General features: G+C 49.3%; 1 protein-coding gene across 1 annotated transcript in view; it reads left to right on the forward strand.

Moving 5' to 3' along the window:
- Positions 1-12,935, forward strand: part of DNAH9 (dynein axonemal heavy chain 9) — a 200,242-nt gene that overhangs the window by 81,445 nt on the left and 105,862 nt on the right. Inside the window, exons 49-52 of the mRNA XM_029960052.1 lie at positions 2,189-2,342; positions 6,001-6,143; positions 6,601-6,762; positions 8,012-8,245. Coding sequence (XP_029815912.1) covers positions 2,189-2,342; positions 6,001-6,143; positions 6,601-6,762; positions 8,012-8,245 — 693 coding nt within the window. The remainder of the gene's footprint in view (positions 1-2,188; positions 2,343-6,000; positions 6,144-6,600; positions 6,763-8,011; positions 8,246-12,935) is intronic.

The raw sequence follows: 12,935 nt of genomic DNA on the forward strand, positions 1-12,935 counted from the left end.
GCTGAGGGAGCTGGGGGGGCTCAGCCTGGAGCAAAGGAGGCTCAGGGGGGACCTTCTGGCTCTGCAACCCCCTGACAGGAGGGGAGAGCCAGGAGGAAGTCAGGCTTTGCTTGAAGGGAACAAGTGACAGGAGGAGAGGAAATGGCCTCAAGCTGCTGTGGGGAGGGTCAGGTTGGGTGCTGGGGAAAACTTCTTCATGGAAAGGGCTCTCCAACCCTGGCACAGCTGCCCAGGGCAGTGGTGGAGTCCCCATCTCTGGAGGGATTTAAAAGTCGTGTGAATGTGGCACTTGGGGACGTGGGTCAGTGGTGGCCTTGAGTGTGGGGGGAACAGTTGGATATGATGAACTTAGAGGGCTTTTCCAACCTGAATGGTTCTGTGATCCTGAGGTACTGGAACACTCCAGACAGAGTCCTGTGGGGAGGAGCAATGCTGCTCCTAATGCCTTGCTGAAGTGTGTCTGCACAGGGTGCAGCCCCCTGGTGTCTTCTGCCAGTGCTCCGAGTTGGCCAGGCCTGAGAACATTCCAGACCAGCCTTGAGTGTCAGCTCTGAGCTGGGCTAATGAACCCTAGATATTTCTAGTTAAACCAGGGTGTGGTAATTAGCTCATCTGTGAGGTGCCCATTGTGGAGTGATTTGGAGGTAGAAAAGGAGCAAGCAGAAAATCCCAATCCCAAATCAGATCCATTTCCTCCTCTGGTATTTTCTATGTGGAAGGGACTGAGTGGATTGTGGATGGTTCACTAAAGACCTGCTTATATTTATGCACAGGTCAGTGAGCTTAGGAGTTATAAATTAACATTTTGGAATGTCATTGGAAGGTTTTTAAGGTTTTATAGCTGCTGGCAAAATGATTTGCATTAGAAATGTGAAAACCACCACCACAGTAACTTCACTCCCTTCTGCTGGGAGATGCAACGGCCAATGACTCCGGGTTCCTTCCCCATCAGTGGCACAGCCTGGTGACCTGTGTTTGTGTCCAGGTTGTTTCCATCATGTCACACAAGCCTGTCCCACCATCCACTGGATGTTTTCAGCTCTCCTGTTTTCAGCCCAACTCCTGGGATTTTCCAGCTCCTACCTCCCATTTCCTGTGGCAGCCGGAGCCCCCTGCTGGGAATAGAGCTCAATACCAGCTTTAATCAACTTGTTTTCAAAGCATCTCTTTGCTTCTCTGCCTCTGGAGGTGGGAGATAATTTGATGTTCCCTTCACTCTGTATTCATCTTCAAAAAGTTTATGAATCACAGACTGGTTTGGGTTGGAAGAGATCTTAAAGACCACACAGTCCCCCCTTCTGCCATGGACAGAGACACCTTCCACCAGCCCAGGTTCCTCCAAGCCCCATCCAACCTGGCCTTGGACACTTCCAGGGATGGGGCAGCCACAGCTTCTCTGGGCAACCTGTGCCAGGGCCTCCCCACCCTCTCAGGGAAGAATTTCTTCCTAAGGTGAAATATAGTGTAATTTTTTTTTCTCAGCTATAGAAGAGCAAGATGATGACAGCTCCCCCATCTGCCATTGGCCCTTCCCACTGTTATCATCCATCTAATCCAAATTTCCGGTGATCAAAGTAGCAAGTTGGGTTTTTTTGGAAAAACCATGTGTGTTTGCTGAATTTCTAAGAGAGTTTCTGAACCCTTGTCCAGTGCACAGTCCTTCAGGATCCCTCACATCTGGTACCCTGCTTGGAGGGGTAGGAAGGAAAGGATGGAGGTTCAGCTGGATGAACATCTTCTTCCAACCCAAGCTATTCTATGATGATTCAACTCATGAAAAATTTGGATTTCACAAAGATGGTGGATGCTGTTCCCTTTGAAATAAAACTGCTGTTCCATGGGAGCAGGCAGGAAAACATGAACAATCACAATCTCCACAGCCAGGGGTTGCACTGGTGCCTTCAGCCACATCTCATTGACCTGTCAGTGTTTCAGCCACAGGCATTGCCCTGGTCTGGCAGTGCTGGCCAGGACCTTCTTCTAAGGTGTAGTGTCAAGCCTTACCTGTTAATGCCTGACAATGATGGGCTGACACAGGGACCTGGAAGGCTTGGACAGGAAGGTGCAGAGTGGCCCAAGTGCAGTTTCACACCAATTAATTGCAATTGCTTTGTTCTCAGTGCATGGGAAGGTTCTGAGTTATCCCTCTGGTAGGTCTGATACCCTGCCTATGCTTTGCAGAGTGTAGGGACAACCCCTCTTGCTTTCAAACCTCCAGGCAGACCTGGCAAACCTGTACCTGAAGGCTGGTGTGAAGAACACGGGCACTGTGTTCCTGCTGACGGACGTGCAGGTGGCGGACGAGCAGTTCCTGGTGCTGGTCAATGACTTCTTGGCATCAGGTACATCCCTCCTGCTTTGATTTCTCCTCTCCCCCCTTCAGTGGAGCACCTGGAGTTCGAGAATCTACAGAAGGGCAAGAATGGAATAAGCTGGAAGTTACATGGCTTAAGCCCTTGAGTAAAAGCCGTGCTGGGGCCTCCCTGGGGAGCAGCTCCATCAGCTGGGAGATTTCTTTACTTTCCCTCATATCTTGTACCCATTTTTCCATACATCATGGAATACTGCACAGGGTTGTTATATGATGTGTCTGTTGGGATATTGCAGCTGAAGGATGTATCACCAGGTGAGGAGTTTCACCTATGGATCCCATGCACCCACCTGATAAATTAAGGTTGTTCCTGGCTAGAAGAATTTACTGGAGTGTTGGGGGAAGCGAAAGGCTTAGACAAAATTTATTAGAAAAGCCCCTTCATTGAGCTACAAGGTGTAGAAATGACCCCCTAGCTTTCTAAACTCATCAGAGAGGAGCCTGGGTGGCTGGATCCAATATCAGCCTCAGATTTTTGTCCACAGTTTAAGGAATTACAGAGTTATGATTGAATCACTTTTTCCCACAGGTTTTAATGATGTCAAATCAGATATATTTATGTAAAGGGAATTATTTATTATAAGAAATGAACAGACAAATGAACAGATGAAAGATCTTACTCAGAATTATTTACTACACAGTATAAAAGCTAAAAACTACTTGTGATATAGTATAAGATAGGCAAGTGCACTGTATCAAAGCAGTTCTGTCAAAGCAATTGTATCAAAACTGGCAAAAGGAAACAGTCATTAAGTAGAGATTGATGTAACTCACCACACAAGGATCCTGGGCAGATCTCTCGCTTTCACTCAGCCCCTGGGGAGTGACCATGAAGAGGCATTGCTGCTTCACAGGAGAAGCTCCACACACTCCAAGAAAGCCTGTGGAAGAATCTGCCATATGAAAGTTGGACTGGGCTTTTATAATTATAAAGTGATTGACTGCCAGTCGCATATTCCCAGGCCAGCCAGCAGCTTTTCTGTCAAATGCTGCTTCAAAAAGCAGGGGGGGTGTTTGCAGTTAGTGAACCAGGCTGGTTTTAGCACAATTCCACACCAAAACAGCACCATGGCACCAGTGGTAGCTCAGCACGTTGTTTGGATTCTCTGGATTTGAGGCCCAAGGCAGGTAAGACCTATCAAGGCAGAGTATCCTCCTCTGTGGAGTATCTGTGAGCTGGGGATGATGCAAAGCCATGATGACCATGTCTGTGTGCATCACCTGGCTGCTTATCCCATTCCAGTCCTTCCTCTCTTGTTTTTCCAGATGCCTCTGGGTTGTTGCTCACCAAAACCATTGCAGAGCAATCAGTGTCCATGCCAGCACTCTTCTTCTCTGCAGGAGGTGGCACAGATGTGTGGTGAGCACCCACTGTGCCGGGTGTGCTGCAGCTCCCTAGGAGTGCAGGTTGTGTCACTGGTGCCTAAAACCAGCTCCAGATAAAAGCCCTAAGACTCAATCAGTGAGTTTTACCTTCCAAAGCAAGCACCCAGAGTTACAAAAGCCTCTTGCTTTTATTTAGTTACCTAATTAACAGTTCAAAGCATTACCTAATGCTGTTACACCCACCTTCCTCCCACCCCTGACACACCTCCCTAATTTGAGTCAGAGATCTGGAAGACCCTTCTGTCTTCATCTTCCTCGTCTTTTCCCTTGGTCTTTGGCACACTGTCATGCCCTCTGGAATGGTTTCCAGGGTTCTGAATAGCTTTGACTGGTTATATCAGGTGCTATGTCTCTTTCTCAGTATGTTTTTACAGAGACAGAAATCTTCACCTTGTTAAAATCCCTTGTCTTTGAAATTCTCCACAAAGAATGTTAAACAGCATTTTTAGGAATTTTGTACAAAGGTACTAGCAAGCTATATTAAAACTTATTTAACGTAGATTTTGAGGCATCATCACTGGGACTGTGGGGGACAGCCAGAGTGGGCATGTTCCCCACACTCCCTGGGAATTCACTGCCTGCCACTTGTGGCCTTGTTTATGAGCCAGGCTTAGGGAGGTACCAGCTGGTTCAGGTGCCCTCCAGGGATGGGAAGGGAGCAGGAGTCAGCAGCACAACTGATAGTTATTTGTGAATAACTCCAGAGGTGACATTTGTGGCTGTAAATTGGTGGCCAGATGGTTTCAACATCAAGCAAATGCTGCCTATGATGAATTTGTTACCAGGAGCAAGGACAAGGGTTGTTGTGGAGGGCAGGGAGTAGCTCCCACCAGCTCCTGGTGTAAATGCACAAACACCTGATGAGTGAAGGTGAAGCTCAGGTGAGAGAGCTGGGGGTATTCACCTGGAGAAGAGAAGGCTCCAGGGAGCCCCTTCTAGTGCCTAAAGGAGCTCCAAGAGAGCTGGAGAGGGACTTTGGACAAGGGCCTGGAGGGACAGGACAAGGGGAATGGCTTCACACTGCCAGACAGCAGGGTTAGGTGGGATACTGGGAAGGAATTGTTCCCTGTGAGGGTGGGGAGGCCCTGGCACAGGTTGCCCAGAGAAGCTGTGGCTGCCCCATCCCTGGAAGTGTCCAAGGCCAGGTTGGATGGGGCTTGGAAGAACCTGGGCTGGTGGAAGGTGTCCCTGCCTGTGAGAGGGGGTGGAAGGAGATGAGCTTTTAGGTCCCTCCCACCCCAAAGCGTTCCAGGATTCTGGGATTCCTTGTCCTGCAGTGAGGGGTGGACTGAGCATCCTGGCTTTGTGGTGGCCTTTGGCAGCTTATGTGGCTTATGGTGGCTTTGAAAGGCATCAGGTTTTCCTGTGGTTGCTCTGGCGGCTGTGGGGACAGATCAAAGGTCCCCTTCCAGGGTCTGGGAGGCAACATAGAGGACTGAGACTCCCCATGAGATGAGCGAGAGCTGCCCAGGGGGTGCTGGCTGATGGCTCTGGCTGCTCCCTGCTCTGCAGCCTCTGTTTTCTTACTTGTTTCACTTCTTATCATCATCTAGAAAGCCAGAATAGAATATACCTTTTAGTCACTCTTATAAATGAGGAGATTTCTGAATTAATGTATTTTCTTAAGTGATTAGTGCTCATATTGATAGTATCTAACTCAATAAAGGGGATTTTAATCAAATCAGAAGCCAGAAAGGAAGCGAGTAGGTGACAAATTAAAGAAGCACTAAAAAAAATATCTGGTTGGGTGCATTTTTGGCAATCAATTGCTTAACTATTAAATTTTAAAAATGTTTACGAGATTTCTAGCTTTTAAAATGTTTTGGTGATCTGGGAGTTTTTTGACCATGCTGGAAATGGCCCTGAACAGCTGCAGAAATTGTACATATAATTAATGCACTTACCGAACTAAAATGATTTTATATCTTGTATAGCATATTAGGGATTTGATTATTTTATTGTAATCTAATTAGCTCTGTAGAACTAAAAAAAATGGACTTTCTGTGCTCTGACTCTATTTTATGTCCCTCTCCCCTGTGCTTTTTAAGGAAGTTTGCTTTCTTAAGTGTTTCTTTTTTAGAAGAATGACTTTCTGTGCCCCTTTGCTGCTACTGGGGCCTGTTGGCACCTGTTTTTACCTGAGGAAGGGACTTCCCTGGGCCCCAGGAGAGGGAGGCAGCTGCTTCCCTTTGCTCTAAGAGTGCAAAAACACCCAGCCCAATAACCCCAAACTCTTCTCTTAGGGGAAATACCAGATCTCTTCCCTGATGAGGAAGTTGAGAACATCATCAGCAGCGTGAGGAATGAAGTCAAAGGCCGGGGGTTGGTGGGCTCCAGGGAGACCTGCTGGAAGTTTTTTACAGAGCGGGCTCGGCGGCAGCTCAAGGTGAGAGGGATGGGGGAGGCCAGATCCTTCCCATCCCCCTTGGGGCAGATGTGTGGGGTGGAGATGCCTTGGGCTGCCCCGTGGGGCTGCAGCCTGAAAAGCTTTGCTGCCAGGGCATGATATGAGCTGGGATTCTCCCAGCAAGGTGCTCCAAAGCATGGGGTGTGCTGTCTGTTGTCATCACTTCTGGGCCTTTAGAAAGCTCAAAGGGCTCCAGGACAGAGCTTGCCGCTCCCTTGGTTTGACCTGGACTGAGCTGGGTTCCTGGAGGAGCAGAAGAGATGCTCTATCCTGGCAAGTAGAATGGAGAGATGTGTGTCCAGTCTCTGCTGTTTGGGTGGTAACTGTGGGATCCTCCATTGGAAGTGGCTGGTGGAGTCTGGGATGGGCTGCATGGTTGGAACCCAGTGCCTCTTCCTGGCCCTGCCTCCTCCCTTCTCCTCTTTGGGCTCCACAGGTTGCTCTGTGTTTCTCCCCCGTCGGCTCCAAACTGCGGCTCCGCAGCAGGAGGTTCCCGGCCCTCGTCAGCTGCACCACCATCGACTGGTTCCAGGAGTGGCCACGGGAGGCCCTGGAGTCCGTCAGCCTCTGCTTCCTGAGAGACATGGGGGCTGTGGAGGTGAGAGTCACACAGTGTCACACAATCTACTGAGCTGGAAGGGACCCACAAGGATCATCGAGTCCAACCCTCAGCCCTGCACAGGCCCATCCCCAAGAGTCACCCCCTGTGCCCCAGAGGATCAGCCAAACCCTCCTGGAGCTCTGGCAGCCTTGGGGCTGTGCCCACTGCCCTGGGGAGCCTGGTCAGTGCCCAACCAGCCTCTGGGGGAAGAACCTTTGCCTGAGATCCAACCTGAGCCTGCCCTGACACAGCTCCAGCCGTTCCCTGGCTGCTGTCCCTGGTCCCCCCAGAGCAGAGCTCAGTCCCTGCCCCTCCTCTGCCCCTGCCCAGGAAGGTGGAACTGCAGCTGAACACACCAAGTGCCCTCAGTGTCCTCACACGCCTTCAAATCAAGGCCCTTCCCCATCCTCCTTCCCTCCTTTGGACACTCTCTAATGGCTCAATCCCTTCCTTCCATTGTGTCCCCCCAAACTGCCCCAATGGTGCAGGTGGGGCCTGCAACACAGAGCCAGGACACCTGGGTGTCTGTCCAGAGGGGCACTGCTGGTAACACTGAAGTGCATCAAACTCAACCAAACTATCCTTAAAACAAGGTCCAGGTTTTTCAGAGAGGGACATGGATGTTGGCAGCAGTGCCATGGGCACCACGCTGCTGGGCACTGATGGCATTGCCAGGGAAGGACTGCTCTGCCAGCACAAAGGCAGCTCCAACCCAGCACAGAAAATAACCTGATGCTCCTGATCACTGCAGGGAACACACACTCTGCTCTCCCCACATGTGTCTGAGCCTCTGGAATTCTCAAGGGCAAAAATATATCAAGTTCTCATTGATGGCAACATTCTACTGGATTAAGGGAGATTAATTTCTGTTTATTTACTTTTTCTGGGAAGGATTTGGGAAGAATAAAGTCTACAATGTTTCTTTTTAGGAGTGTGCACTTTTCCCATTTGTACAGAAGAAAAGCCCAAATTTATACTTAAAAGGCTGTTATTTTGTAGAGCTGAGTGCTAGAAAAATTGCTTGGAATAAGATAATATGTGAGATAAAAAGATATAAAAAGAGGTATAAAGTACATAAGCAGACAAAGTTATTTTAGAGATAACAGTGAAAAGGGATCAGCTTAGGTGTTACTGTGCTGCAGTAGAAAGAAAAGTTACCAAATTCCTTTATATTCAGCACAGCCTTGTGTTATATATAGTTTTCTATTTAAAATAGTTTCTCCTTGTCTTCTCATCTTGCCTGTAGGATTCAGTGAAAGATTCAATAAGCAAATTCATGGCCCATGTCCACATCAGTGTCAACGAGATGTCCCGGCTGTACCTGAGCAACGAGCGCCGCTACAACTACACCACCCCAAAGTCCTTCCTGGAGCAAATCAAACTCTACCAGAGCCTGCTGCTGAAAAAGGACGAGGATTTAAAGGCAAAAACGGAGCGGCTGGAGAACGGCCTGGAGAAGCTCAACAGCACCTCTGCACAGGTAACAACCCCTGAGGGCTCCAAGGGGGGCTCCTGTTTCTCTGTCAGAGACATCTCTGCACCCTGGTTTGAAGGACAATTTTACAGGCTGAGACTGTACAGGGAAAAAAAATGGTGCTGGATCCTGGCTCTAGTCTGGCTTTGGGTTCCTGGAGGAGCAGAAGAGATGCTCTGTCCTGGAAAGGAGAATGGAGAGATGTGTGTCCAGTCTCTGCTTCTTAAGTTGGTAACTGAAAGATCACAGTAGGTAAAATGAGATTGGAATCCAGCTGGCTGTGTCACCGTCCTTTAATGGTTAAATTTAATCTATGGTGACAAAATAGCTCATAAAATACAGGGACAATCAGTGATTTTTAGAGTTGCATCCAGGAAATCCACTATAACTTCAGCAAGACTCCTTCAAACTAAATAGTGCATGCTGTTAAAATAAGGCTGATGTTCATTTTCCCTTGCATTGTGTTATCCATCTTTAAGGAAAACTAATGCATGTCTGAAATATAGATTAGTCATCCCAAAATGCCCCTGCTAAAGAGCCACACTGGCACTGTCCCCTGGTAATGAGTAGAAGTTTTTCTGAGTATTTCCCAAACCTCTGCAGAGACACAAACTGCCTCTCAGTGCTTTGCATCTGTTGCTCACCTCCCATTTTTCTCTCCATTTCATATTCTATTATTTCTTACAAATGGTAAACATACAAACTTCTACAGTGGTAAATGCACCTCTCCTGAAGCTTCTCTGAAGGAAAGAAGGGGCTAATGTGAATGAAGGACTGGCTGGTCCATTCCATTCCATATATCTGCTCTGGATAGTGCTGGGGGCATAAATCATGTCTGTCACACTCCATGGGACGCAGGCCTGTCTGGAGGGTGATGGATGGGCTGTGCTGGTGCCTCTCAGTGCTGACATCTCCATCTCACTTCAAACAGTTGCTTTTCTCATGGTGCAGGACAGGTCTGTGAGGACACAGGAGGAGGGACCATATGTCATGTCCCCTTTGCAGGTTTTAGCATCTTGCAGAGTCACAGAATGTGCTGAGCTGGAAGGGACCCCCAAGGATCATCGAGTCCAACTCCTGGCCCTGCACAGGCCCATCCCCAAGAGTCACCCCCTGTGCCCCAGAGGATCAGCCAAACCCTCCTGGAGCTCTGGCAGCCTTGGGGCTGTGCCCACTGCCCTGGGGAGCCTGGGCAGTGCCCAACCAGCCTCTGGGGGAAGAACCTTTGATTAAAACTTTCTGCCAATAATGCCAAGGTCATGGATTCAATCCCCTGTATGGGCCATTCACTTAATATTCTGTGACTCTGTGTAATATCAAACCTAAATCTCCCCTGACAGCACTTCAGGTCCCAATGTTGCAGGTGCAGAATGTTGCCCCAGGGCAGAGCAGAGTGGGACAATCCCCTCCCTGATGCCCCAGGACAGGGTTGCCCCCCTGGCTGCCAGGGCACTGCTGACTCAGGGACAACTGGCACCCACCAGGACCCCCAGGGCCCTTTCCCAGCTCTGCTCTCCAGCCTCTCATTCCCAGTCTGTCTGTCCATCTGGGGTTGCCCCATCCCAGGGGCAGAATCCAGCACTTCCTCTTGTTGAACTTCCCATGGTTGGAAGCAGCTGAGGTTGAACAGGCAGGAGCAGAGGGCAGTGACACCCACCTGGGCAATGAGAACATGCCCTCACTGCACACACCTCTCACCTCCCCTCACCCGTGGAGGCCAAAGCTCTGCTGACTCGTGAGGTGCTGCTCTTGTTGATGATTCCCCAGTAGAGGACAAGATGATCTTTTTTATTGGGAGCAACTGATCTGAACCTCATCTTTGGAGAACAAGTCCCTGTAGTGTCTTTTGTGTGTTCTTCAGGCCTCTCTTCAGTGGGTGCTGTGCTGGCAGGGTTCTCACACAGCAGGTGCTGAGACAGTGGTGGAGAACTGGGGAGGCAGTGGGAAGGATGGGAAACCACAGCACCAGGGGGTCTGGGAGATTTTACTGTTGCAGAAAGGGTGAAAGGGCACAAAGTTTGTGTCTGGCTGGAGTGAGGCTTGGGGGGAGAGGTGCCTGATGGTGAAGTTGATTAAGATGCAGAGCAGTGAGGACAAATATGTCAAATTTGAATCTAAAATTAGCACTGGGGGCCTAAAATTAAACACCTTAATTACCAGATGTGCGCAATAGTCAAACTGCTCCTGATTTGAAACCAGAGTGTGGATATTCAGCATTACTGGAAATCATGCCAGTATGTTCCATCTTGAATATGGATTTAAAAGCCTGAACTTTACATTCACCCATCAAAATGCTCAGTCTTGGGGCTGAGGAAGTGACAAGTCTTCTCACTCAGGTGTGTCATCCACAGGTGTGCTGGTGGTGCTTGGAGTTGATCCACTGGGGGGAGGAGGGTTTTGATACCTGGGTATGACCTGGTTGTGCCCTGGGCCTGAGCACTGGTGCTCACCAGCACTGTCCTCCAGAGTCCTGTAGCTTGGATGGCATGACAATTAATGATGAGTTTATGTGTTTCTATAGACTGTGCAGTGTGGCCTCAGCACGAGGGACTGTTGTGCCAGGAGCTGCAGATACTTTTTGACTTGGCTGCTCCAGTTTCAAATTAATCTCTCTGCCTCCTTTAACTCTTCTCTCCCCCCGTTTTTTCTTTCTTCTGAGATTTGTACATCTTTGTATTGTTGCTTCTACAGAAACACTTTCCATCAGCTTACAGCCCTCTCTCCCTGCAGACAGCGGTGTCCTCAGCACTCAGAAAAGCAGAAGCCTCCTTCCTATTAGGACATAATGGATTGGGAAGATGTGTGGGATGAGTCATTTGTTTTTCAGAGTACTGTTTGCCATGGAGAGGTCAGCACTGAGATCAGAGCCCACTGCTGAGTAATTCTGAGGATGCCTTTGGTTAATATTGCATCACTGCATTCCCGATTTGAATCTGGCTTGTGCTATCAATTAATCGCTGACCTTTGTGATGTATTTTGTGTTCTTGAAACCAGGCAGGGACAATCAGATAAAATGAGTCTTCTGGGAGCCTGCCCTCCAGGTTTTCTGTTCTTTAACAATTTTTCTCATGCTGTCCTGGTGGTAGGCAACTGCTTCTCCCTTCCCTCCCCTGCTGAAGTCACAGCACATTACCCTTGAATCTCTCATTTGCTTTGCTCTTTCCCTTTCCACCTCCCATTATTAATTGCTTATCTGATTGTTCTGCACTCAGGAAGCTGCTCACAGGTTTCTCATAAAATCACAGAATCACAGAACCACAGAATGGCTGTGTTTGGAAGGACCTTAAGGATCATCTCATTCCAACCACCTTCCATGGGCAGGGACACCTTCCACCAGACTAGGTTGCTCCAAACCCCATCCAACCTGGCCTTGGACACTTCCAGGGATGGGGCAGCCACAGCTTCTCTGGGCAACCTGTGCCAGGGCCTCACCACCCTCACAGCCAAGAATTTCTTCTCTATATTTAACCTAAATTTCCCCTCTTTCAGTTTGAAGCCATCCCATGTCCTGTCACTGCAGGCCCTTGTAAATAGTCCCTCCTCAACCTTCCTGCATTTTTCAAATGCTGACAACGTTGTAGCCAGTGATCTCCCCTTCCATCCCTGCCTGTGCTTGGCAGGGCACTCTCTGTTCCCCCCGGGCTGTGCTGGCCTCAGCTGACACCTGCTGCCTTTGTAAAGCTGTTGAGTGCCCATGGATTTTAATCCCCTGCTTGTTTTGTCCTGGTCATGTCCCTGAAGCTGCTGTTTGTGTGTATATCCAGCACACAAAGGCTGGGTTTCAGGCAGCAGGTCCCAGGCTGTATCTGCCATCAGCAAAGCCCCCTTCAATTCCCTGCAATCCCCCAAGAGCCAGAGCTGAACAAGGAGCTGCTGCCGAGTTTGTCAAATGAGGGGATTAAGTGCTCCTGTAAGCCTGGATTTACAACCCTACCTTTGTCCTGGTGAAAGCAGCCCCACAGTGCCAGCAGCAGGGGATGGTGATGGATGAAGGGCATGCAGAGACTCCTGAGGAACTGCTCTCCACGTGAGGCCGATGCCAAAGTCAACAGCTGCAGTTTGGAGATTGCAACTTGTGCTCTCCCTTCTGGTGTCAAAATGGATCTCACCAAAAACAAGGGTCTGGCTTCCCTTCTAGGGAATATGTCTGTGTAGGTAAAGATGTGCCCCAGGAGCTCTTAGTGATCCTTTAGGAGCCTGAAGATCAGGACTGTGAAAACATCCATGGTCTGCCCAGAGCCTGGGTAATTTCACTGACATGGGAGATTTTAGAAAGAGATTTTCTGTGTGCAAGTGGAAGCCTGTGTGACCTCCCCACCATGCAAACACTCCTGGGAGGGAGCAGCTGCTTAGTGGAGCAGTGTGTGAGGAGCTGCCACCATGGCTGTGCCTCTTGGGGACCAGCTCAGTGGGACATCCCTTCTCAGGCTCATCTGACATCACATTCAAAATCCCTTGAGCCTTGGAGTTGGACCTGTCAGCAGATCCCAATTGTAATCTTTCTGGGTGAAAAATTACATTAGAAAGAAATTCTTCCCTGGGAGGGTGGTGAGGCCCTGGCACAGGTTGCCCAGAGAAGCTGTGGCTGCCCCATCCCTGGAAGTGTCCAAGGCCAGGTTGGAGGGGGCTTGGAGCAACCTGGGCTGGTGGAAGGTGTCCCTGCCCATGGCAGGGGGTGGGACTGGATGATCTTTAA

The sequence above is a fragment of the Manacus vitellinus genome, unplaced genomic scaffold (genome assembly GCF_001715985.3).
Source record: "Manacus vitellinus isolate BGI_N305 unplaced genomic scaffold, ASM171598v3 scaffold_24_pilon, whole genome shotgun sequence".
In the NCBI taxonomy this organism is placed as follows: Eukaryota; Metazoa; Chordata; class Aves; order Passeriformes; family Pipridae; genus Manacus; species Manacus vitellinus.